At 46.1% G+C, this 23586-nt stretch overlaps 1 protein-coding gene across 2 annotated transcripts in view; it reads right to left on the reverse strand.

The window, feature by feature from the left end:
• LOC134969699 (myb-like protein X) overlaps nt 1–23586 on the reverse strand; it is a 235040-nt gene that overhangs the window by 57539 nt on the left and 153915 nt on the right. For both annotated transcript variants that reach the window (XM_063945819.1, XM_063945820.1), the window contains 2 exons: nt 21534–21632; nt 18032–20443 (listed from right to left, as the gene is read on the reverse strand). In XM_063945819.1, coding sequence (XP_063801889.1) covers nt 18032–20443; nt 21534–21632 — 2511 coding nt within the window. The remainder of the gene's footprint in view (nt 1–18031; nt 20444–21533; nt 21633–23586) is intronic.

Consider the following 23586-nt stretch of genomic DNA (forward strand, 5'->3'; position numbering starts at 1 on the left):
AAAAGTCTTGCTGTCACGTCTTTCCTAGCCTTTATCAGCGTAGGAATAACTGCATCCGGAACGCCCTTTTCCGCTAGGATCCGGCGTTCAACCGCCATGCCGTCCAACGCAGCCGCGGTAAGTCTTGGATCAGACAGGGTCCCTGTTGCAACATGTCCTGACTGAGAAGGCAGAGGCCATGGGTCCTCTGAGAGCATTTCTTGCAGTTCCGGGTACCGAGTCCTTCTTGGCCAATCCGGAGCAAAGAATATTGTTCACACTCCTCCGTTTATTACAATTCTCAGCCCTTGGGTCTGAGAGGAAGAGGAGGGAATATATAGACCGACTGGAACACCCACAGTGTTACTAGTGCGACCACAGCTATCGCCTGAGAGTCCCTTGACCCAGCGTAAAACCTTTTTTATCTTTTTATTGAGGTGGGACGCCATGTAGTCCACCTGAGGCAGTTTCCATCAATTTGCAAAACTGCGTGAAGACTTCCTGATGAAGTCACCACTTTCCCGGGTAGAGGTCGTGTCCACTCCCGGAACGAACACTGCTGACAGTGCGCTTACTTGATTCTCCGTCCAGCGAAGAATTCTGGTGGCTTCTACCCTCGCCACCCTGCTCCTTGTGCCGCCCTGGCGGTTTACATGAGCCCTTGCGGTCTGACGGGATCAGAACCGGTTGGTCGCGAAGCAGGAACTCCGCTTGACTTAGGGCGTTGTATATGGCCCTTAGTTCCAGGATATTGATGTGAAGGCAAGTCTGTTGGCTTGACCACAAACCTTGGAATTTTCTTCCCTGTGTAACTGCCCCCCACCCTCGGAGGCTTGCATCCGTGGTCACCAGGACCCAGTCCTGAATGCCGAATCTGCGGCCCTCGAGAAGGTGAGCACTCCGCAGCCACCACAGGAGAGACACCCTGGCCCTGGGGGATAGGGTGATTAACCGATGCATCTGAAGATGTGATCCGGACCACTTGTCCAGTAAGTTCCATTGTCCTTGCATGGAACCAGCCGAAGGGGGTGGCCTCGTATGATGCCATCATCCTTCCCAGGACTCGAGTGCAGTGATGCACTGACACCTGTTTTGGTTTTCAATGGATTCCTGACCAGTGTCATGAGCTCCTGAGCTCTCTCTATCGGGAGATAAACCCTCTTCTGGTCTGTGTCTAGGATCATGCCTAGGCGAGGCAGATGAGCTGTAGGAACCAACTGCGACTTCGGAATATATAGAATCCAGTCGTGTTGCCGTTTCACTTCCAGAGAAGGTGATACGCTGTCCAGCAACTGCTCTCTTGATCTCGCTTTTATGAGGAGATCATCCAAGTATGTGATAATAGTGACACCTTGCTTCCGCAGGAGCACCATCACATCCGCCATTACCTTGGTGAAATTGGTAATGACAATCCCGTACCGCAATTCTGAGGTACGCCTGATGAGGTGGATAAATGGGGACACGAAGGTATGCATCCCTTATGTCCCGATTCATTTCAGGCTTGCAATGACCGCTCTTAGCGATTCCATCTTGAACCTGAACCTTTTCAGGTATATGTTCAGGGATTTTAATACAATATGGGTTTAACCGAACCGTCTGGTTTCGAGATTATAACATGGTCGAATAATAACACCCTCTTGTTGAAGGAGGGGACCCTTGACCACCACCTGTTGAAGATACAATTTACGAATTGCAGTTAACACTGGCTCCCTCTCTTGGGGGGAAGCCCGCTGGGTCCTCGGTGAGGGGGCATCTTCTCACAGTCCAGCCTGTATCCCTGCGATACAATTTCTATTGCCCAGGGATCTCACAGGGAGTGAACCCACTTGTGGCTGAACTTACGAAGGCGTGTCCCCACCGGGCCTAGCTCCGCCTGTGGAGCTCCAGCGACATGCGGTGGATTTTTGTAGAGGCCGGGGAGGATTCTGTTCCTGGGGACTAGCTGTGTTGTACAGCTTCTTTCCTCTGCCCCCGGCTCTGACAAGAAAGGACGCACCTCAGACTTTCTTGTTTCTTTTTTCGAAAAGCTGCATTTAATAATGTCGTGCTTTCCTAGGCTGTGCAGGAATATAAGGCAAAATATCAGAATCACCAGCTATAGCTGTGGAGACCAGGCCCGAGAACCTTTCTCCACACAATCCTCAGCCTTCCATATGCCTCTTAAGTCGGCATCATCTGTCCAATGTATATTCTACAGGACACGTCAAGCAGAAATCGACATAGCTTTTGTCTCTAGGACCCAGTATACTCATGTCCCTTTGGTCATGCTTTATAATTATATATCTATCACTTAAGACAGCATCTTAAAATATTTATATGCATACTAGGGTCTCAATCTCTGCTGCTAAGGTACCTGTCCACGCTGCCACAGCGCTATAAACCCATGCCGACACAATCGCCGGTCTGGGTAGTATACTAGAATGTGCACACTATCTGCAGGATCCCTGAGAATAGCTAGTGCAAACAGGACACCCAAGGGGAAGATTCTCAACACATCCTGGCCCTAGTGGGGAAAGGATACAGCCTGAGAATTCTCTTGTGGGAAGCTGCCGTCTCTTGTCTGGAGATTCCCGCTCTTTTTCCTCATGAGAGGAGGGAAATTTACCTCAGCATTCTTCCCCTTAACATGTTGTCAAAGTCAGAAAAATGTCTCTATGCACGTTGCCATATTTGCACCGCACACTGGTCCGTGCTGCGCATGCGTACGCTCTCCCGTGAAGGCGCATACCCGCAATAGCGTGCACTCGCAGGCGCGGTATGCGTATTTACGGTAGAGTTTATGTAGTCGTAGCGTGCGACTCATTCGTTACATATTTTCACAATTAATGTAGTTTATAGATCATGGTCCCTTTGATAGTTTCTGAAAGTTTGGTTAATATAGAAGGTCCCTGAGCTAAGGAATCCCTCTTTGTATCGTACGAAGGGTCTAACAGGAATCATACAGCAGTGTTTGGTACCCATCGGAAGAGTATTTAATTAGTAATATTCCGGTGTTGGTTTGGAGCGTATTAATCGCTCGTGCGAATAGTTATGGACATAAGAAGTTTATGTCCATTTCTACTATTTACTCATACTCAGGTATGCGGCGGGAAACCTAGTTCCCCACCCACCTGAGCTGTTTGAAATCGTCACAGCCCACCTGTATGAATCAACCTATGACCTTTTGTTGTGATACAGGGTCGAATTCCTTCATCCAATAGACAATGGGATTGTAGGGACTATGAGATTGCATTGTGTGTGGGGCATAAATAGGCAGGCCGACCACATCCAGCTCTCACTCTTCAACGGTTCTCATTGCTGAAAATCGGGTGCTGGATGTCCAGGCGCATGCGATCGTTTACCCTTGTGCGTAAGTTTCTCTCCGTAATCATTGTCTTTCTGTGAGCCAATTTCTCTCATCTCTCTCTCTCTCTCTCTCTTTCCCTTCTCTTTCTCTCGCATCTCCCCTAGACTAGTATTGTATTGTATTAGATAGTATTGTATTTTGGTTAGGAAGTCTTTGTTATATTGTAGTGTATCATTTGTACTGTTATCCCCTTTTTACAAGTATACTAAATATAATACAGTTAATAGGCTTTGGACCCTAAACCAGTATCTGTGTATTTCCTATAGTGTTAAGTGTTCACTTGAGCGTCGGTGACGCTCAAGCAGCTTTGTAGTTAGTCAGGTTACACAAGGTTGCACTTACACCCTGTATTCACATTAAGGTATTCCGTGTATTTCATTGGTATAAGGTTTAGACATAAAGGTATAGCGTTGTGAGCGTCTGCGCCGCTGGTGATCTCCTCGTGGTCTCGAGCGTCCGCTACGCCATAGCGAATCATTACTCTAGACATAGCCAATAACGTGTCCTGTGATCGCTGGGCCGTGAGCGAACGTGACGCTTGAGCGTCTCGCCTACGGCTGAGCGATCGTTACGCAACTAGCGTACCATTACGGTACTTCTTAAGTAAACAGCGTACAGTGTTCTTAGCTTCATAAAGGGTTGTTTATACGACAAGGGAATTTAGCATTGTCAATTGGGGACTCGTCCTATCCTTCTCATATCTGCACTAGGTAGATCAGCAGACATTATCCCCCCAGCAAAGGGTGGGAGGTTGTCTCGCAGTGCTGACGGGATAAGCGTCTGCTTCGCTTAGATAAAGAGTGCTGAAGGAATCCGGGAACCGGAAGTAAGAACAAAACGCTTGTGTCTTTTAAAACTGTTTTATTTCTCTTCTGTCTTGCGTATACACGCACGCATACATTTATCTGCATTTCTTTTTCAAATTTCGTATATCACTATTCCTGTTTGCCAAGTTTTATAGTTGATTAGAAAGTGCAAAAAGAGATTTGCTGTTATTTCATAGTAGAGGTAATAGTTAAAGTATAGACCAACACACGGCTTGTCTGGGAGATAAGACAGTCAGTGTGGTGTGCGGTAGATGATCAGGGATCACCTACATTGATAAAGGTAGAAATTGTGTTACGGTGGATCTTTGTTTTGCGTACACGTGTCCCTAACAAAAGACTTGCGTACGCAATCCAAACGGCAGACGCACGCAGCGTACATTACGCAACGTAGCGTCTGGTTACGCCCACGTAGCTCAAGTCACGAAAAGTTGAATTAGCGCAAAGGCGATAAGTAACGCACAGCGGTAAATAACGCGACGCGGTAAATAACGCAAATCTATTTTTGGAAAATCTGAAATTTAGTTTAACAGATCCTGCTCCTAATTAGTAACACTGTTGGACTGAAGACAATTTCTGCGCAGAAATAGATATAGAAACAAAAGTGTACATGTGTTGAGTGAGTGTGGTTTTGTATACAAAAGTTTATATAACTTTAAGGTGGAACCAAAAGGAAAGTCGGGTACTCGTCAAGGGACACACGTGTAAGTGACATATACGGTGGCTAGGGAGGCATCCCTGGTTAAATAATATTTGAGCATTAGAGTATAGCGGACCATAAGGTAACAGACCAGGAGGTCATTAACAGAAGGTAACAAGACCAGGAGGTCGTAAGGTACTAAAGAGGTCCGCTATAAAAGTCCAGTGGCACAACGCCTGGGGTGTTGGTGCAGAACCCATATAGGCCATAAGCTCTTGCTGAAGGAATCGCGGCCGGAAACATCGATTCCATTGATCTCTCAGTACATAACAAGTAGTGCTTGTGTACTGAACGATTGGACCACACATAATTGTGTGCAGTAGTTAGTAATCTGACCTAATACCATTAGAGTAAAGTGGTCACAAACGCTATCTGTACATTCTGACGTGATTTGTGTAATTTTTTATTTTTGGAAGGGAAGTTCGCTGGTCACTCAGGAACTATCTAACAACCCCACCTTTACTGGAAAGAGTAAGTGTCCTGCGGGTAACCCTCATATGTTCCAGTAAACTGAAGGTTCCATAGGGGCCCTGTATCGAGTACGCCAGCACCATATCGGTGTGATCAGGTCGTATTGGTCGAGGTGGGCGAGTGAGTGGGGTACTCGGTAAACCGCCACCGCCGGCCTACTGTGGAGTAATTTGGTTGTCTGTAAAGGCTTGCTGAAAACCTTGATACAGAAATCCAAGGAGGACTAAGCAACACCTGCAGACTATGGGGGCCAGTTGCTCAGGTAGGGGGCGATCAACCCTGGTTCAGGTTGATTCTGTGAACCGACCAGTTGGGTCGGCACGATATGTAATGTGTGAAAAATATGGAAGTCACACCGAATCTTTATGTGATGAATGGGAGAGAATGACTGTACAAGACAGGGACAAATTCCCAAGAATAGGTAGCTTCAGTCCAGACGTGTTACAAAATTTAAGGAGGAGGATATGTCTCGTAAAATCATCAAAGAGACGAATTCAGCATCATGATTACTTACAGTTATGGCACCAGGAAGGTGAGATACAGAGAGGTTTGGCTCTGGCGGCGGGATCTGGGGCAGTCAGGAAGCTGATAGCCACAGCTCCACCTCCACCATACATTGCAGGAGAGAAGTTGATTACGGAGAGAAACGCACTGGGTTGTAAAACACAAACTCTTAGTAACCCTGTAAATGTTAATGATGTTAACCAAATAACTCATGCAAGTATTAACCCGTGCAAGATGTACCCTGTTTTGAACCTTCCTCAGGAGTGTGATCAAGAAGAAGATTCGGCAACAATTTCAGCGCTCTCTCTAGCGGCCACCATATCAGAAACCACAGTAGGAACTGCACCACCCACGAGATTAGTGAAGGCCCCTAGCGGAGGGATAGGTGAGGTCGTGTCAACGGGTAAGTACGGCACCATGCACTACACTGAAACAATTGTACCACAAGTTGTAGAATCTACGCAGAATGAGGCTGTTAGAATTGCTCCTGTAAAGGTGATAGTAGTTCCCAATGGGAAAACAGATGCATCAGGAGCCACACCCGTCAGGAACATTGCCATGTATTGCCCGTTCACTAGAATGGAATTGAGGACCATAGTGTCTGAATTCCCAGACCCCAGAAAAGATTTAGTGGCAAGCCAAAAATACATCAGGGATCTAGGAAACACTTTAGAGCCCAATAATAAGGATTGGCAGATAGTGCTAAGAGCTTGCTTACCTTCCAATGTCGACTCAGTTAAATTCTTGGCTGATTGTGGACTAGATAAAGATGTACCGCTTACAGATGTGTACGACCAGGATAATGTAAAAAGGATAAATTTACAGCTAAAGGAGTATTTCCCAGCCGTTGTTAAATGGAATAAAATATTTTCCATTAAGCAAAAGGAGTCCGAAACGGCAGCAGAATATTTCCACCGGGCACTATCAGAAATGGCAAAATACACTGGTATAGAAGACATTAAGACCAACCCAAACCATCGAGAAGTAGCAGTATCTGTACTGATGGATGGTTTGAAAGAAACATTAAAAGCTAGGGTACAGACCACACAACCATGTTGGCGAGGTCTGTCAGTGTCCACCTTGAGAGAGGCTGCTGTTGATCACGACAAAAACATCACTAGACACAGGGAGTCGCAAAGTGATAAGTTGATGTCCGTAAGTATACAGGCGCTGACCACAAGGCAGCCTGCGTATGTACCACCGAATCCTGTGGGTAAGGCAAGTGTAATAACATGTTTTTCTTGTAACAGACCGGGACACTTTGCACGAGAATGTAGAACAAAGAATGTACAAAGATCTTTTCAACCCCCTAGACAACAACACAACACACGACATTGGGAGCAGGGTCCACAGAGGCGGAGTTTTGAGCCACATACAGGGGAAACAAAAAGATATCCCCCGAACAGAGACTGGCAGGCCTCTGGTAGTTCCCAGCTAACTCCCCCACAAGTAGTTGCTGCCAATGGGATTCAGGGAGGTCAGCATACCCAATAGGGGTGTGGCCACACCTGTAATCTGCAGCCAGTTAAATTGATTGCCAGTCTTGGAAGCGAACCAGAGATTGCAATAAATGTAGCTGGTAAAACTTTAAACTTTCTTGTAGACACAGGGGCGGCCAAGTCAGTGATAAATTCGACAGTGGGCATGAGAACCACTGGTAGGACAATTCCAGCCATGGGAGTAACAGGAGTAGTCCAGCACTACCCTGTTAGCAAACCAGCCGAGATTACAATAGGGCCTTTGCATACCAAGCATTCCTTTTTGCTGGCTGCATCGGCACCAACTAATCTCCTGGGGAGAGACCTACTATGTAAAATGGGTTGCGTCATTTATTGTACTCCTGAAGGTGTATTCTTGGACATTCCTGAGAATCACGCTCAGGAGGTACGAGACATGTTAGACTCCCCATCAAAATTAATGTCACATTCCATTATGACAAATAGGAACCCATCCCAAGTAGAAGAGATGACATCTCAGATACCAGAGTCACTTTGGACAAAAGATGGACAGGACACTGGATTAATGGCAAACGTAGCTCCAGTAGTTGTACAAGTAAAAGATGGTAGGATAGCTCCAAAAATCCCACAGTATCCTCTGAAGCCAGAGGTGGAGTTAGGAGTTTTCCCAGTAATAGAACGCTTGCTGCAACAGGGCATTCTGGTAAGAACGTCCAGCACAGCCAATAGTCCCATCTTCCCTGTTAAAAAGAGTGGGGGGAGGGGTTACAGGCTAGTGCAGGATCTAAGGGGGATTAACAAAATAGTTGAGAGTCAGTTCCCCGTAGTGCCTAATCCAGCTGTCATCCTAATGCAAATTCCTCCCACTGCCAAATTTTTCACTGTTATTGACCTCTGCTCCGCTTTCTTTTCGGTACCTCTGCACCCTGACAGCCAATATTTGTTTGCATTCACATACAGAGGAGTCCAATACACGTGGACTCGGTTACCCCAAGGTTTCATAGATAGTCCAAGTATATTTTCTCAGGCTTTGCATGATTGTTTACAGTCTTTCCAACCAGACAGTGGATCAGTATTGATACAGTATGTGGACGATTTATTACTGTGTTCAGATTCACTGGAAGCATCTCTGAAGGATACGAAACAGCTCCTGTTTCATCTTTCAGACACAGGTCACAAGGTTTCCAAAGACAAGTTACAATTATGCCAAACTAAGGTAAAATATTTGGGACACTGTCTAACACAAGGACTGAGACACCTGACCGCTGATAGAATCCAAGCCATTAGAGACATGACACTGCCACAAACCCAGCAACAGATCAGGACGTTTTTAGGAATGTGTGGGTATTGCCGTAATTGGATCCCAGGGTTTTCCATATTGGCGTTACCTTTGCAGGAAATGGTCTCTTCAAACAAACCTGATCGGATTTCGCATACAGACGAATCCGAAACAGCATTTGAGAGACTCAAACAGTGCCTAACGCAGGCACCAGCACTAGGTATGCCAGACTATGGGAAACCCTTTGAACTATACGGAACAGAAAGTGCTGGGTGCGCAGCAGGTGTACTAACCCAAAAACACGGTGACGCCAGCAGGCCAATTGCATACTACAGCGCCCAGCTAGACACGGTAGCGCGATCCCTCCCCACATGCTTGCGTAGCGTTGCGGCGATAGCATTGCTAGTGACAAAAAGCGAAGATGTCGTGCTAGGCCACAACCTCACAATCCATACACCGCATGCGGTATCTGCCTTATTGAATTCTGCCCAAACCAGACACGTCTCATCAGCAAGGTTTACAAGATGGGAATTGGCATTAATGGCCCCAGTAAACATCACCATAAGGAGATGCAGTGCATTAAATCCTGCAACATTTCTCCCAGGTGTGCCTGGTCAGACACAAAGGGTGGAAGGTGAGAGTGATGGGGAAGGAGGATTTAATGCAAAGGGAGATACACATGATTGTATGGAATATTTGACCCAAAATTTCACCGCAAGGCCTGACATCAGTGACAACCCACTGGAAGATGCAGAACTCACGTTCTACACGGACGGTAGTTGTCATAGACAGTCAGACTCGGGAGACTTGTGTACTGGATACGCAGTCGTAGATGACCAAGACACCATAGAAGCGGAACCGCTAGGCCCACCTCACTCAGCCCAGGTTGCTGAACTGGTCGCCCTAACCAGAGCATGTGAATTGGCTAAGGGTAAGTCAGCCAATATCTACACCGATTCTAGATACGCCTTCGGGGTAGTCCATGATTTCGGAGCCCTATGGCGGCTCAGAAATTTCATGACGGCGGCTGGTACACCGATAGCGCATGCAGCTCACATAAAAAGGCTTCTAACAGCGATACAGGAACCCGACAGAGTGGCTGTTATCAAATGTAAAGCACATACATATAGCCAAGACCCAATATCCCTTGGTAACAGCCGAGCAGACGAAGCCGCAAAGCTTGCAGCTGCTACCCCCATACAGACAGACACCACACAACTGATGGTATTTAATACCATCAACACACAAAAGTTGTGTGAGATGCAGAATTTGTGTTCCACACAGGAAAGAGCAGTCTGGAAGGCAAAGGGATATGGCCAGGAGTCCTCAGGGCTCTGGACGGATGGACATGGTAAACCAGTGGCCCCCAGGGCATACCTTCCATGTCTGGCTGAAGCAGCTCACGGGCTGACTCATCTAGGCAAGGAGGGGATGTGCAAATTGGTAAGAGCATACTGGTGCGCCCCAGGATTCTCCTCTCATGCGAGTAAAAGAGCAATGTCATGCCTTACCTGTCTGAGAAAGAATATTGGAAAAGCAATACCTACAGAACCATCCCATATCCCACCTGCCGGCGGCCCTTTCCAGGTAATACAAATTGACTTCATTCAATTACCCCCATGTCGAAATTTGAAATATGTACTTGTTTGTATAGATGTTTTCTCAAATTGGGTCGAAGCTTTCCCAGCAGCTACAAATACCGCTATGTTTACAGCTAAGAAAATTGTGCAGGAATTTGTATGTAGATATGGTATCCCTAGAATCATTGAAAGTGATAGGGGTACCCATTTTACAGGTGATGTCTTTCAAGGAATGTGTAAGTTGATGGGAATTGATAGCAAGCTGCACACTCCGTACCGTCCACAGGCGAGCGCGAAGGTCGAAAGAGTGAACAGCACTATTAAAAATAAATTGAGTAAAGTAATGGCAGAGACAGGATTGACGTGGCCAGAAGCTTTACCCATTGTTTTGTATAGCATCAGAACCACTCCCAGGTCCCCTCTTAATCTGTCTCCTTTTGAAATCTTGTTTGGTCGACAACCGCATGTCATGATTAACCCTCAGGATGATTTGAAATGTAACAATGAAGTAACTGTAAAGTACTTGATTAACATGAGTAAGCAGTTGAGGAATCAAAATGATAATCTGAAGTTGGTGATTCCTGATTTACCAGATAGTAATTGTCATGACATTGAACCTGGGGATTATGTAATGATACGAAATTTTCTACGCTCAGGTTGTCTTATTGATAGATGGGAAGGACCATACCAGGTCTTATTGACTAGCACCACAGCATTGAAGGTGGCTGAGAGAGAGACTTGGGTCCATTCATCCCACTGCAAAAAGGTTGCTGATCCAGAGAAGTCCCGTGATAAGGAACAGACGGTAGAGGTTGTATCACTGGAGTGTCTGTTCCAGGAGGACTGAGGCGGCACCTGAGCCTTGAAGACCGAAAGCAGTTGTCGACTCCCTTCTCCCTTTTATTGTTTTTCTCCACTTCCCATCCCCTCTTCCTTGAAATTTCTTTTTTCCCCCTTCTCATTCTTCTCTATTTCCTCCTCAAAGATGGACTTGCCCCAAGAGACTGTGATCCAGATTTTGATGTTAACCATGATGTTGACCAGAGCAGTCTGTTCCGGCGAGAGTACCATAGAGGTCGAGAGAGGTTCTGGAATGGGTTCCGACTATGATGATGGAGGCGTAGTTTTCCAAGATCAACCAAACCAACAAGCAAAGGCGAGTATCAGAAAACGATCCGATAGAAGAAATTGTGATGGATTGTTAGCTGAAGAAAATTGTATCTGTAGGCTCTGTGATAATCTGGTTGAAGATGGATGCATAAAGAAATGCCAATCCAGTTTTAATATCCATATAGACCGGCATCCATTGAGTGACTATCACTCTTTAGTGGGTAATGTGTTAAACCAAACAGATTGTTGGGTATGCTCTCAAGTACCTCAGGGTCATAGCAAATCAGGGCTAGTACCATTTCCTTTAACGTTAGGGGAGGTACTTGAGCTAAATGGTGGGAGACCGGTGGACCGGAGGTTTAATATCTCCAGCCCTCCTAGTTTGAAGCTCCACCAATACCATGTGGATAGGTCCCTCTTATGTTTCAACATCTTCAATCCCAGAAAACCGGGAAATTGGGAAGTGTCATGGAGCAACCATACCATGACCTTTTCACACAGAGCAGATAGAATGCCTACAGATACAGAGCTGGTACGCTACATAGCCAGTAGAGGAAAATCTTTCCGGTATCGATATACCTTAGGAAATAGGATTACTAGAGTTGGAGAGGTATCACCAGGATACTGTGCACATATCGTACAAACTGATACGTGCATTAGGCAGATGGAAGAATTAGGGTCAGGAGATTTCACCTGGAAGGTTTGTAACATGGTCATGTCCTTCTCCGTCCCATATGTTCTCCCCGATGATGCATATTTCATATGCGGGAGAAAGGCGTACAAGTGGCTTGCCCCAAACTCTGAAGGATTGTGTTATATTGGAAAAGTATTGCCTGAAGTGATGACTGTTACACATGACAAAATGAAGGACATACACCGTGGTGCCCAAGCTCCTTATACTCACACTCATTACGAGCACCGAGTTAAAAGACAACTGTCAGAAAGGTTAGAGCATCCGGCCTCTGATCTTATCCATGAATCCACCGGGATTCAGGTCCTGGTCGCGTTAGATTTCACTCGCACCGCTCGGGGAGTGATGAATTATAGATACATTTCCGCACTCGCCAATTTGTTAGATAATATCACTGAAATGTATGATGACACGTTTAGATACACTGGAAGAGAACTTCAAGCGTACAAAACAGAACTAGTTCAGCATAGGATGGTTCTTAATTATCTTACAGCAGTAACAGGCGGATATTGTGTTACATTGGCAACACAGTACGGCATAAAGTGTTGCACGTATATCACCAATAGCACCGAGGATCCGGTAGAGGTCATAGACCAAAAGATGGACGATATTCTCCAATTAAAGTGGGAATTTCGTCGAAAACACAATCTCACCCTTGCTGCTGTAGGTAATGAGCTGACTGGTTGGGTGTCATGGTTGAACCCGCGAAATTGGTTCTCCGGTTTGGGGGACTGGGCTCAAGGAGTCATAATGGATGTTGGAAAGTTTCTACTATGTATCTTGGGTGTCGTTATATCGATTGGATTGATATTTAGATGCGGGCAGGCTTTAATGAGGTGCAAACAAAGTACAAGAGTGATGAGCTTGAGGAGCGAGGAAACTGTAATTAACCTGGATTTGATTTATGACCCAATGATAGAAACCAGGATGTGATGAAAATGCGATTATACGGTCCGTTTCTTTCACCTGTTTTTCTGCTTTTCTCCAAGATACAAAGACCCCCTTGGACGAGGAAGTTGACGAGACGCTATACAGACAACAGACAAGCACCAAAGATGAAGTTTTGACCACTTGAGAAATGGACACTTGATGAACTTTGCCATGGATCCCCAGTTTCCCTAGTACTTTTAAACTCACGCTAGCCCAACATTTTTTGTAAATCTGATGGCTCAGACAAAGCTATTTGCTCATGCCCAAGGAGCAATACAGCGCAAAGAAGACGACTCTCAACAGATACCGAACACAACTTCGACGACAGATGTACATTTCCCTGACATAGAATATCATTGCATTTTCCATAAGTGTTCTTTATCTTCATCTCTACAACCCTCAGGTAATGACACACATAGACGATAGGGAATACAGGCACAGATATCAGCAACCACATACCTCCCCCATTCATGTATCATCAACTAAAATGTGCTCCCCATTTTGTTCAAAATCCGAAAAGAGCTCGGTAAAGTTTGACAGCCCATCCACAGACCTGTACCACAGGATAAGAAGGAATTCAAATGTATACTTCGCAATACCTCGAAGCTTGATTTACAACACGTACGGCACGATGATACATGACCCTCCAAACATGGACTCATACACACATGCTTCTACTTTCTCACTAGGTCATACCCTCTTCACACCTACTCCTCTCTTCTTCCTTACCCCACCATGGAAATCAACTAACCCCTGACTTGCATTTTTCTCCTTAAATGTTTTGTGGCAGTTATTATTGACTGCCAAAGGGTGGACTGTCAAAGTCAGAAAAATGTCTCTATGCACGTTGCCATATTTGCACCGCACACTGGTCCGTGCTGCGCATGCGTACGCTCTCCCGTGAAGGCGCATACCCGCAATAGCGTGCACTCGCAGGCGCGGTATGCGTATTTACGGTAGAGTTTATGTAGTCGTAGCGTGCGACTCATTCGTTACATATTTTCACAATTAATGTAGTTTATAGATCATGGTCCCTTTGATAGTTTCTGAAAGTTTGGTTAATATAGAAGGTCCCTGAGCTAAGGAATCCCTCTTTGTATCGTACGAAGGGTCTAACAGGAATCATACAGCAGTGTTTGGTACCCATCGGAAGAGTATTTAATTAGTAATATTCCGGTGTTGGTTTGGAGCGTATTAATCGCTCGTGCGAATAGTTATGGACATAAGAAGTTTATGTCCATTTCTACTATTTACTCATACTCAGGTATGCGGCGGGAAACCTAGTTCCCCACCCACCTGAGCTGTTTGAAATCGTCACAGCCCACCTGTATGAATCAACCTATGACCTTTTGTTGTGATACAGGGTCGAATTCCTTCATCCAATAGACAATGGGATTGTAGGGACTATGAGATTGCATTGTGTGTGGGGCATAAATAGGCAGGCCGACCACATCCAGCTCTCACTCTTCAACGGTTCTCATTGCTGAAAATCGGGTGCTGGATGTCCAGGCGCATGCGATCGTTTACCCTTGTGCGTAAGTTTCTCTCCGTAATCATTGTCTTTCTGTGAGCCAATTTCTCTCATCTCTCTCTCTCTCTCTCTCTTTCCCTTCTCTTTCTCTCGCATCTCCCCTAGACTAGTATTGTATTGTATTAGATAGTATTGTATTTTGGTTAGGAAGTCTTTGTTATATTGTAGTGTATCATTTGTACTGTTATCCCCTTTTTACAAGTATACTAAATATAATACAGTTAATAGGCTTTGGACCCTTAACCAGTATCTGTGTATTTCCTATAGTGTTAAGTGTTCACTTGAGCGTCGGTGACGCTCAAGCAGCTTTGTAGTTAGTCAGGTTACACAAGGTTGCACTTACACCCTGTATTCACATTAAGGTATTCCGTGTATTTCATTGGTATAAGGTTTAGACATAAAGGTATAGCGTTGTGAGCGTCTGCGCCGCTGGTGATCTCCTCGTGGTCTCGAGCGTCCGCTACGCCATAGCGAATCATTACTCTAGACATAGCCAATAACGTGTCCTGTGATCGCTGGGCCGTGAGCGAACGTGACGCTTGAGCGTCTCGCCTACGGCTGAGCAATCGTTACGCAACTAGCGTACCATTACGGTACTTCTTAAGTAAACAGCGTACAGTGTTCTTAGCTTCATAAAGGGTTGTTTATACGACAAGGGAATTTAGCATTGTCAATGTGTACTATCGTGTCAGGGACAGATGAGTCATCAGTGATATGCAAATCATCTTTTATTGCAATAATCATATATTGAATATCTTTTAGCCCTCTTGGCTGTAACTTTGCATTATCGTAGTCGACAGTGGAGTTAAACTCCGTGTCGATACTTTGTTATTTTGGATAGTGAACATAGAGAGACTCTGAAGGACTCTGTGACATAGGGACAGACCAGGGTAGATTTCCTTTCTGTTCCCTAACCTTTTGTGCAATAATTTTACCTCAGCACTTACACATATCCAAACAGGTGTCGGCGTTGTCGACGGAGACACCCTCCCACACACATATCCGCTCTATCACCTCCTTAGAGGAGCCTTTTACCTCAGACATGTCGACACACGCGTACCGACACACCACACACACAGGGGATGCTCTATTTGAAGACAGTTCCCCCACCAGGCCCTTTGGAGAGACAGAGAGAGAGTATGCCAGCACACACCACAGCGCTATATAATACAGGGATGTACACTATACTGAGTGATTTTTCCCCTATAGCAGCTTATATACACAGTTTTGCGCCTAAATTTATGTGCCCCCCCTCTCTTTTTTACCCTTTGTGTACCAGGATACTGCAGGGGAGAGCCTGGGGAGCTTCCTTCCAACTGAGCTGTGAAGAGAAAATGGCGCCGGTGTGCTGAGGAAGAAGGCCCGGCCCCCTCAGCGGCGGGCTTCTGTCCTTTTATGTACTGTAATGGCGGGGGTTAATGCACATATACAGTTTATCAGACTGTATTATGTGCTTTTCGCCAAGTAAGGTAATCTAATTGCTGCCCAGGGCGCCCCCCCCCCCCCCAGCGCCCTGCACCCATCAGTGACCGGAGTGTGTGGTGTGCTAAGGGAGCAATGGCGCACAGCTGCAGTGCTGTGCGCTACCTTAATGAAGACCGGAGTCTTCAGCCGCCGATTTTTAACTTCTCTTCGTTCTTCTGGCTCTGCAAGGGGGACGGCGGCGCGGCTCCGGGACCGGACGACCGAGGACTGGGCCTGTGTTCGATCCCTCTGGAGCTAATGGTGTCCAGTAGCCTTAGAAGCCCAAGCTAGCTGCAAGCAGGTAGGTTCGCTTCTCTTCCCTCAGTCCCACGTAGCAGTGAGTCTGTTGCCAGCAGATCTCACTGAAAATAAAAAACCTAACAAATACTTTCTTTTCTAGGAAGCTCAGGAGAGCCCCTAGGGTGCATCCAGCTCTGGCCGGGCACAGATACTAACAGAGGTCTGGAGGAGGGGCATAGAGGGAGGAGCCAGTGCACACCAGATATAGTACCTAATCTTTCTTTTAAGAGTGCCCAGTCTCCTGCGGAGCCCGTCTATACCCCATGGTCCTTACGGAGTACCCAGCATCCACTAGGACGTCAGAGAAAGCTATAATACTTAAAATATCAACGTGGCTAATCCGGGGGTAACATGAGTTATAGTAGCTAACTAGTCATAAAACATTATTTAGCAAGTATGTAGAATCATCACAACTTAAACACGATGGGCAATTTGCCTCTATTCAACCTCAAATACTATGTTACTATGTTACTATGGTGATCCTATAGCCCATCCTGAGATTGTGTAAGTGGCATATGAGGCGGAGAATGGATGAGATAGATGGCGGTCCTATAGCCCATCCTGAGATTGTGTAAGTGACATATCAGGGAGAGAATGGATGAGATAGATGGTGGTCCTATATCCCATCCTGAGACTATGTAAGCGGCATATTTGGGGAAAATGGATGAGACAGATGGCGGTCCTATAGCCCATACTGAGATTGTGTAAATGGAATATCAGGGGGAAATGGATTAGATAGATGGCGGTACTATAGTACATCCTGAGACTGTGTAAATGGCATATCAGGGCAGAATGGATGACTAATGGTCCCGCAGATGATCCGATGCTGCATCTTCCGGGGCTCCTCCAGTTGAGTGGGCTGACAATCTAGAAATATTTGAATGCATGACCGACAGTGGTGCTATTATTATGTAATGTAGGAACTCCAGAGCGAAGACGCCTTGACGTGACTGGTGGCTTACAATATGTTTGCAAATGTATGTAATGGAGTCCTCTGCATTTTATTATCATCATGTAGGATGTGTGTCTCTTCTGCTGTCCCATTGCAGTGTGCTGGGGAATGTGTGTGATCTTTCCTTGTCTAGATTAACCCCTCCCTTACATGCATCTGTGATGGCCATACATTGATCGCGCAACTTCCATTCCAAGTATCACAGAACTGCAGACTCTTTCTTTCCTTGTGACACCTGGAAGACATTAATAACTGCAGGAACCTCTCACACATTGCAGGAGAGTCATATCAAACATATAACCATGGACACTAGGGTTGTAGAAGAGTCAGCATGTGTTTTCTAGCATTAGTTGCTTGGACATTGATGTGGGCTTTTTATTGTTTCCACCACACAAATCCCACTGAATCTGCATCCTGCAATAGTAGTCACAGTGGGATTCTCTGGCCTTATCAAGTGTGATCAATCCCCCCCTTACAGATACTATATTTCATACAGCAGACCCACATGGTGAGAAGTGCCCCATCACCCTGATCAGATTCTGGTCAAACTCTGGACCTGTGCAAATTCACCATCACAGCAAGTAGGTTCCTGAGCTGCAAATACCATTTTATGACATCACAACTGCTCATTGGATGGCACATGCTCCCCTGCATGTTTTATACATGTAGTGCTGAACCCACGCCTCTTCCAGCCAGATGCAATCTAGTATGACTCTGCTCATTGCAGACCACAAAATGCCCATCATTATGCCACCATCCCCCATTCCTGACTGTTACCTGGACCTGTGAGGTCAGACATGAGTATTGCATTTATGACAACACTCCCCACAGAGACAACAAATAGTCAAGTGATGGTACAGTAGATACATATATGTTATTTACTAATAATTTATTTTCTCCATAGCTGCCATACCTTTTCTTTCTTGTAGCTCTTCTATTCGGTGAGGTGGAGCAGTGTCCAGAATAATCTCCTGCTCCGCTTTATATATACTAGATACATAACTGAGGTCAGAGGACACTACTCTGCTCTGATGAATCCTCTGTCCGTGGTTCTCCTGACCCAGCTCCTCATCTGGCTGGGCTTTTATTTCTGTCTCCTCTCCACCATGGACCAGCTTCTCCTCACATGTTCTTTTTATTTGTCCATCTTGCTCAGTGACCTTTCCTCCCTCATCCTCATGAATCAGGTCATCGTTGTCCATCTGGGCCCTCTCTTCTGGATACTCATGTTGCCTGTCTTGCTCATCATTCTCCATCTGGGCCCTCCCTTCTGGATACTCATGTTGCCTGTCTTGCTCATCATTCTCCATCTGGGTCCTCCCTTCTGGATACTCATGTTGCCTGTCTAGCTCATCATTCTCCATCTGGGTCCCCTCTTCCAAATACTCATGTTGCCTGTTTTGCTCATCATTCTCCATCTGGGTCCCCTCTTCCAAATACTCATGTTGCCTGTCTAGCTCATCATTCTCCATCTGGGTCCCCTCTTCCAAATACTCATGTTGTCTGTCTTGCTCATCATTCTCCATCTGGGCCCTCCCTTCTGGATACTCATGTTGCCTGTCTTGCTCATCATTCCCCATCTGGGACCTCCCTTCCAGATACTCATGTTGCCTGTCTAGCTCATCGTTCTCCATCTGGGCCCGCTCTTCTGAATACTCGTGTTGCCTGTCTATCTCTTCTTGTTGAACCTCTTTTTCCATAGGTGGTGTAGTCTGAGTTTGCCGTTCCTCAGTTTGCACCATCACCTCCCCATCATACGAGGTCTGTGTCTGCTCCTCAGGATGGCATATTGTGTCTTCTGTTTGCGTCTGTCTTTCCTCAGTTTGAAGCTTCCTGCCCTCTTGTTGTGGATCTAGTTCTACACTAGACTGAATCTGATTAGTTACTTCATTTGTTCCAAGTTCCATTTGCAGCAATAAGTGAGAACTTAGATGATGTATTAAATCCTCATTTGGGGGGTTTTGTCCATGAGTGCCATGTGGGGGCAATGGCTCTACTGATGGGGTTTGTATGTCCCCTGGAATTGCTATGTCCTCCTGGATAGGCAGCTCTCCTGTGAGATGACACTTAGTCATGTCTTGTTGCTGGAGGCCTGTCCCTACTTGCACACTGCTTCTAACCTCTTCATTTGATGGACGTAGGTCATGGTCTTCATTCTGTGTCATGCCGTCCGTCTTTACCTGCCTGTGTGTATCATCAGCTAGGTGAGTTACAATATCTCCTGCTAGTGGGGTTTTTAGCTCCTCAGCTGCATGTTGTATTACATTTGGTAGCTGTTGACATACTTTCTCCTCTTCTACCAGGTTATCAGAATATTCATATGGTTTGAGTTGTATCTGGGCAACTACATCTAATTCATGTTGAGTCATGTGAGCTGGATGGATTATTTTGCTTTCTTCTCCTATCTGACTCATTTCTTCCTCGTTTTGAATCTGTAATTTATCTGGTTCCACACACTGTGTGCCCTGATCTTCTGGTTCCTCAGTTAGTTGTGTTGGTGGATTCTCTCTTTGGGTGTTTATCTCACCCTCCTCTCTTTTCTCTGCATCTAGCTGACTTTGCTCTTCGGGTTGTCTTTCTAATTCCTCCTTCTTCACCTGAGTTTGGGTTTGTCCCATATCATCTTGTAGATTCTCACCCATGGAGTGTTGAGCTCTTTTTTGTCCAGCATGTATAATTGGATAAGTATTTATCTCACTCTCTGGATCACTCTGTGTTTCTTGATCCCAATGCCTTGTGTTGCCCCCCATTGTTTTTTCTCCAAAACATGGAACTTCTGCTTCTTCTACAGTAAACGTCACTTTCTCATCATATTCTGTAGCCTGAACATTGCTCATTTTTTGCCCTTCCTCTTCTTTAATCCTTTCCCCCACTTCCCTAACTTCAATTCTTTCCCTCAGTTCTTCATTTGTTTCCCCCACTTCTTCATTCATTTTTCCAAATTCTTCATATGTTTCCCCAACTTCTTCAGGTGTTCCCTCCTCTCTATGTAATTCCCATTCATTCTCTCTCTCGCAGGTCTTGAGGTGTTCATTTGAAACATTCCTACCACTCCCAATTTGGAAATTTCTCTGGTGTTCGGGCATGTCCAGCTCAGAGTCACAGCCCTCCATGGGATCATCTGGAGGCCTCTGCCCAGTGATCTCACATATTATTTGCTGCTCCTCCTTTGCCCCCTGTTCCAGGTTTGTCTCCATAAACTCATTGGTGACTTGTTGCCCCTCAGTTGGGGATGAAATCCATGAACTCCAGCCTCCCTCTTCCACACTCTCTGTTTTCTTGGAGCCTCTGCTCAGCTTCTCAGGGGCCTGGTAGGAACATCTCCCTGGAAGGGGGGAGCATGGTACGGTGTTACCATCGTGTCTATACGCCAGTTATAGCGGTATTAGTATATACTCACAACAGATGGGATTGTCAGCGGTAGGGGCTGAGATACACAGTATGGTGACTGCAATGTATGTGTACACCACATCCAGCCCATCTATTATACAACCGACCCTAGATTACACCAGCTACATGTGTATTATAGCCCAATAAATGGTGTGAACTAACACTGCTTTCCCTGTTTACATAATGAAAGGCTTTGAGTGAGAGTGGTGGCTGGGGAGGTGGTGGTGGGGGCAAGTCATGAGGAACGTTATTATTGGGGGGCTTATGGGACCTAGGAGTGATGGAGCAGTGAGTATATGAGACAGTATGGCAACACCTTAGGGGGATAGCAGAGATTGGTCAGCTGTAATATTTACCGTGGACAGATTTGGAGAATGAGGGACTTGGAGATGAGTCTCACTTTGAGGCTTACTCACTATAAGTGATAGAGTAAGTGCTATGTGACATAGAGAACGGACGTGGACTCCACCAGGCAGTCCCCTCCACCACTCTCATGGCATTAACACAGCTGCCCAGCCTGCAGTGCCGCATGTGCCTGCTGATAAGTGCTGGAGACTTGCAGCAAGGTCAGGGGGATGGACACTTTCATTACATCATATTTCTGTATCTCATCCCGCACATCACACACTTGGCTTCTCTGCAACCCTAGATAAAGACCAACCTAAAATGTCTTCCCAATGCATTGCGTTTTTAGTTTAGTAAGTCTAAAAGTCTGGCTAATGCTAACATTATCCACAGCTTCAGCAAGATGTATGGAGGGAAGCTGCAGCTCTCAAAGTTTCTGCACTGAAGAAAATGAGGCCCAAATGTATCACGGTGTAATTATCTACTAGCCAGGGGCCTATAAGCGTTTACAACTCAGAGAGAGTTCCAGTGATAGAAGGTGGAGGCTGTTAGCTCATAGACTCTCTGTTCCTCATACATCGTATATGTGTAATATGATGTAACATGATGTCATTGTACATGTGCCTTTATCAGTGACTTCCAGGCACTGTGCTGACATCCAGCAGAAGGGGACTACCTACCTCCACTTGTCTGCTCCGCTGGTGCTGCCTGTGAGCTGGGTTCCTCCAAGTCCTCCACAATCAGAGTCTCTTGTTCCTCGGTCGGGGGTAAGATACAGACTGCAGAAACACAATGCACCCAGTGACACGGTCTCATTGCCACACACAGGTACCCGGGTCACATCCCCCAATACACAGATACTATACATGCCACTGCACTACACAGGGCACTGGCTAATAGATAGTTACAAGGTCAACAGTCAATGTGACGACACTTGTGGTCGACACATATTTTAGGTTTTATTTTTTAGGTTTTTACAACTTTTGCTGCATTTTACTATCCATGTCATAACCTGTTACCTTTAGTAACAGTGTTGATACTTCTCTCTTTGAGGCCTATGTGAGTGTTCATCCTTCTCTCTCTGAGGCCTGTGTGAGTGTTCATACTTCTCTCTCTGAAACTTGTGTGAGTGTTCATCCTTCTCTCTCTGAGGCCTGTGTGAGCGTTCGTCCTTCTCTCTCTGAGGCATGTGTGAGTGTTCATACTTCTCTCTCTGAGGCCTGTGTGAGTGTTCGTCCCTCTCTCTAAGGTATGTGTTAGTGTTCATCCTGCTCTCTGAGAGGTGTGTTATAGTGTTCATCCTTCTCTCTGAGGCCTGTGTGAGTGTTCCTACTTCTCTCTCTGAGGCCTGTGTGAGTGTTCATCCTTCTCTCTCTGAGGCCTGTGTGTGTTCATCCTTCTCTCCCTGAGACCTGTGTTAGTGTTCATCTTCTCTGAGGCCTGTGTGAGAGTTCATCCTTCTCTCTCTGAGGCCTGTGAGAGTGTTCCTCCTTCTCTCTCTGAGGCCTGTGTGAGTGTTCATCCTTCTCTCTCTGAGGCCTGTGTGAGTGTTCATCCTTCTCTCTCTGAGGCGTGTGTGAGTGTTCCTACGTCTCTCTCTGATGCCTGTGTGAGTGTTCCTACTACTCTCTCTGAAGCCTATGTGAGTGTTCGTCCAACTCTTTGAGGCCTGTGTGAGTGTTCCTACTTCTCTCTCTGGGGCCTATGTGAGTGTTCATCCTTCTCTCTCTGAGGCCTGTGTGGGTATTCCTCCTTCTCTGAAGCCTGTATGAGTGTTCATCCTTCTCTCTCTGAGGCCTGTGTGAGTGTTCAGCCTTCTCTCTCTGAGGCCTATGTTGGTGTTTATCCTTCTCCCTGAGACCTGTGTGAGTGTTCCTCCTTCTCTCTCTGAGGCCTGTGTGAGTGTTCCTCCTCTCTCTGAGATCTGTGTGAGTGTTGATCCTTCTCTTTCTGAGGCCTGTGTGAGTGTTCCTCATTCTCTCTCTGCGGCCTGTGTGAGTGTTCCTCCTTCTCTCTCTGAGGCCTGTGTGAGTGTTCCTCCTTCTCTCTCTCTGAGACCTGTGTGAGTATTCATCCTTCTCTCTCTGAGGGCTGTGTGAGTGTTGATCATTCTCTCTCTGAGGCCTATCTAAGTGTTCATCCTTCTCTCTCTGAGGCCTGTGTGAGTGTTCATCCTTTTTTCTCTAAGGCCTGTGTTAGTGTTCATCCTTTTCTCTCTAAGGCCTGTGTTAGTGTTCATCCTTTTCTCTCTCTGAGGCCTGTGTTAGTGTTCATCCTTCTCCCTGAGGCCTGTGAGAGTGTTCCTACTTCTCGCTCTGAGGTTTGTGTGAGTGTTTCCACGTCTCTTTCTGAGGCCTGTGTGAGTGTTTCTACTTCTCTCTCTGAGGCCTGTGTGAGTGTTCGTCCATCTCTTTGAGGCCTGTGTGAGTGTTTCTACGTCTCTTTCTGAGGCCTGTGTGAGTGTTTCTACTTCTCTCTGAGGCCTGTGTGAGGCCTATGTGAGTACTCATCCATCTCTTTGAGGCCTGTGTGAGTGTTCCTACTTCTCACTCTGAGGCCTGTTTGAGTGTTCATCCTTCTCTCTCTGGGGCCTGTGTTAGTGTTCATCCTTCTCTCTCTGAGGCCTGTGTGGGTGTTCCTCCTTCTCTGAAGCCTGTGTGAGTGTTCATCCTTCTCTCTCTGTGGCCTGTGTGAGTGTTCAGCCTTCTCTCTCTGAGGCCTGTGTGAGTGTTC

The sequence above is a fragment of the Pseudophryne corroboree genome, chromosome 11 (assembly GCF_028390025.1).
Source record: "Pseudophryne corroboree isolate aPseCor3 chromosome 11, aPseCor3.hap2, whole genome shotgun sequence".
Lineage (NCBI taxonomy): Eukaryota > Metazoa > Chordata > Amphibia > Anura > Myobatrachidae > Pseudophryne > Pseudophryne corroboree.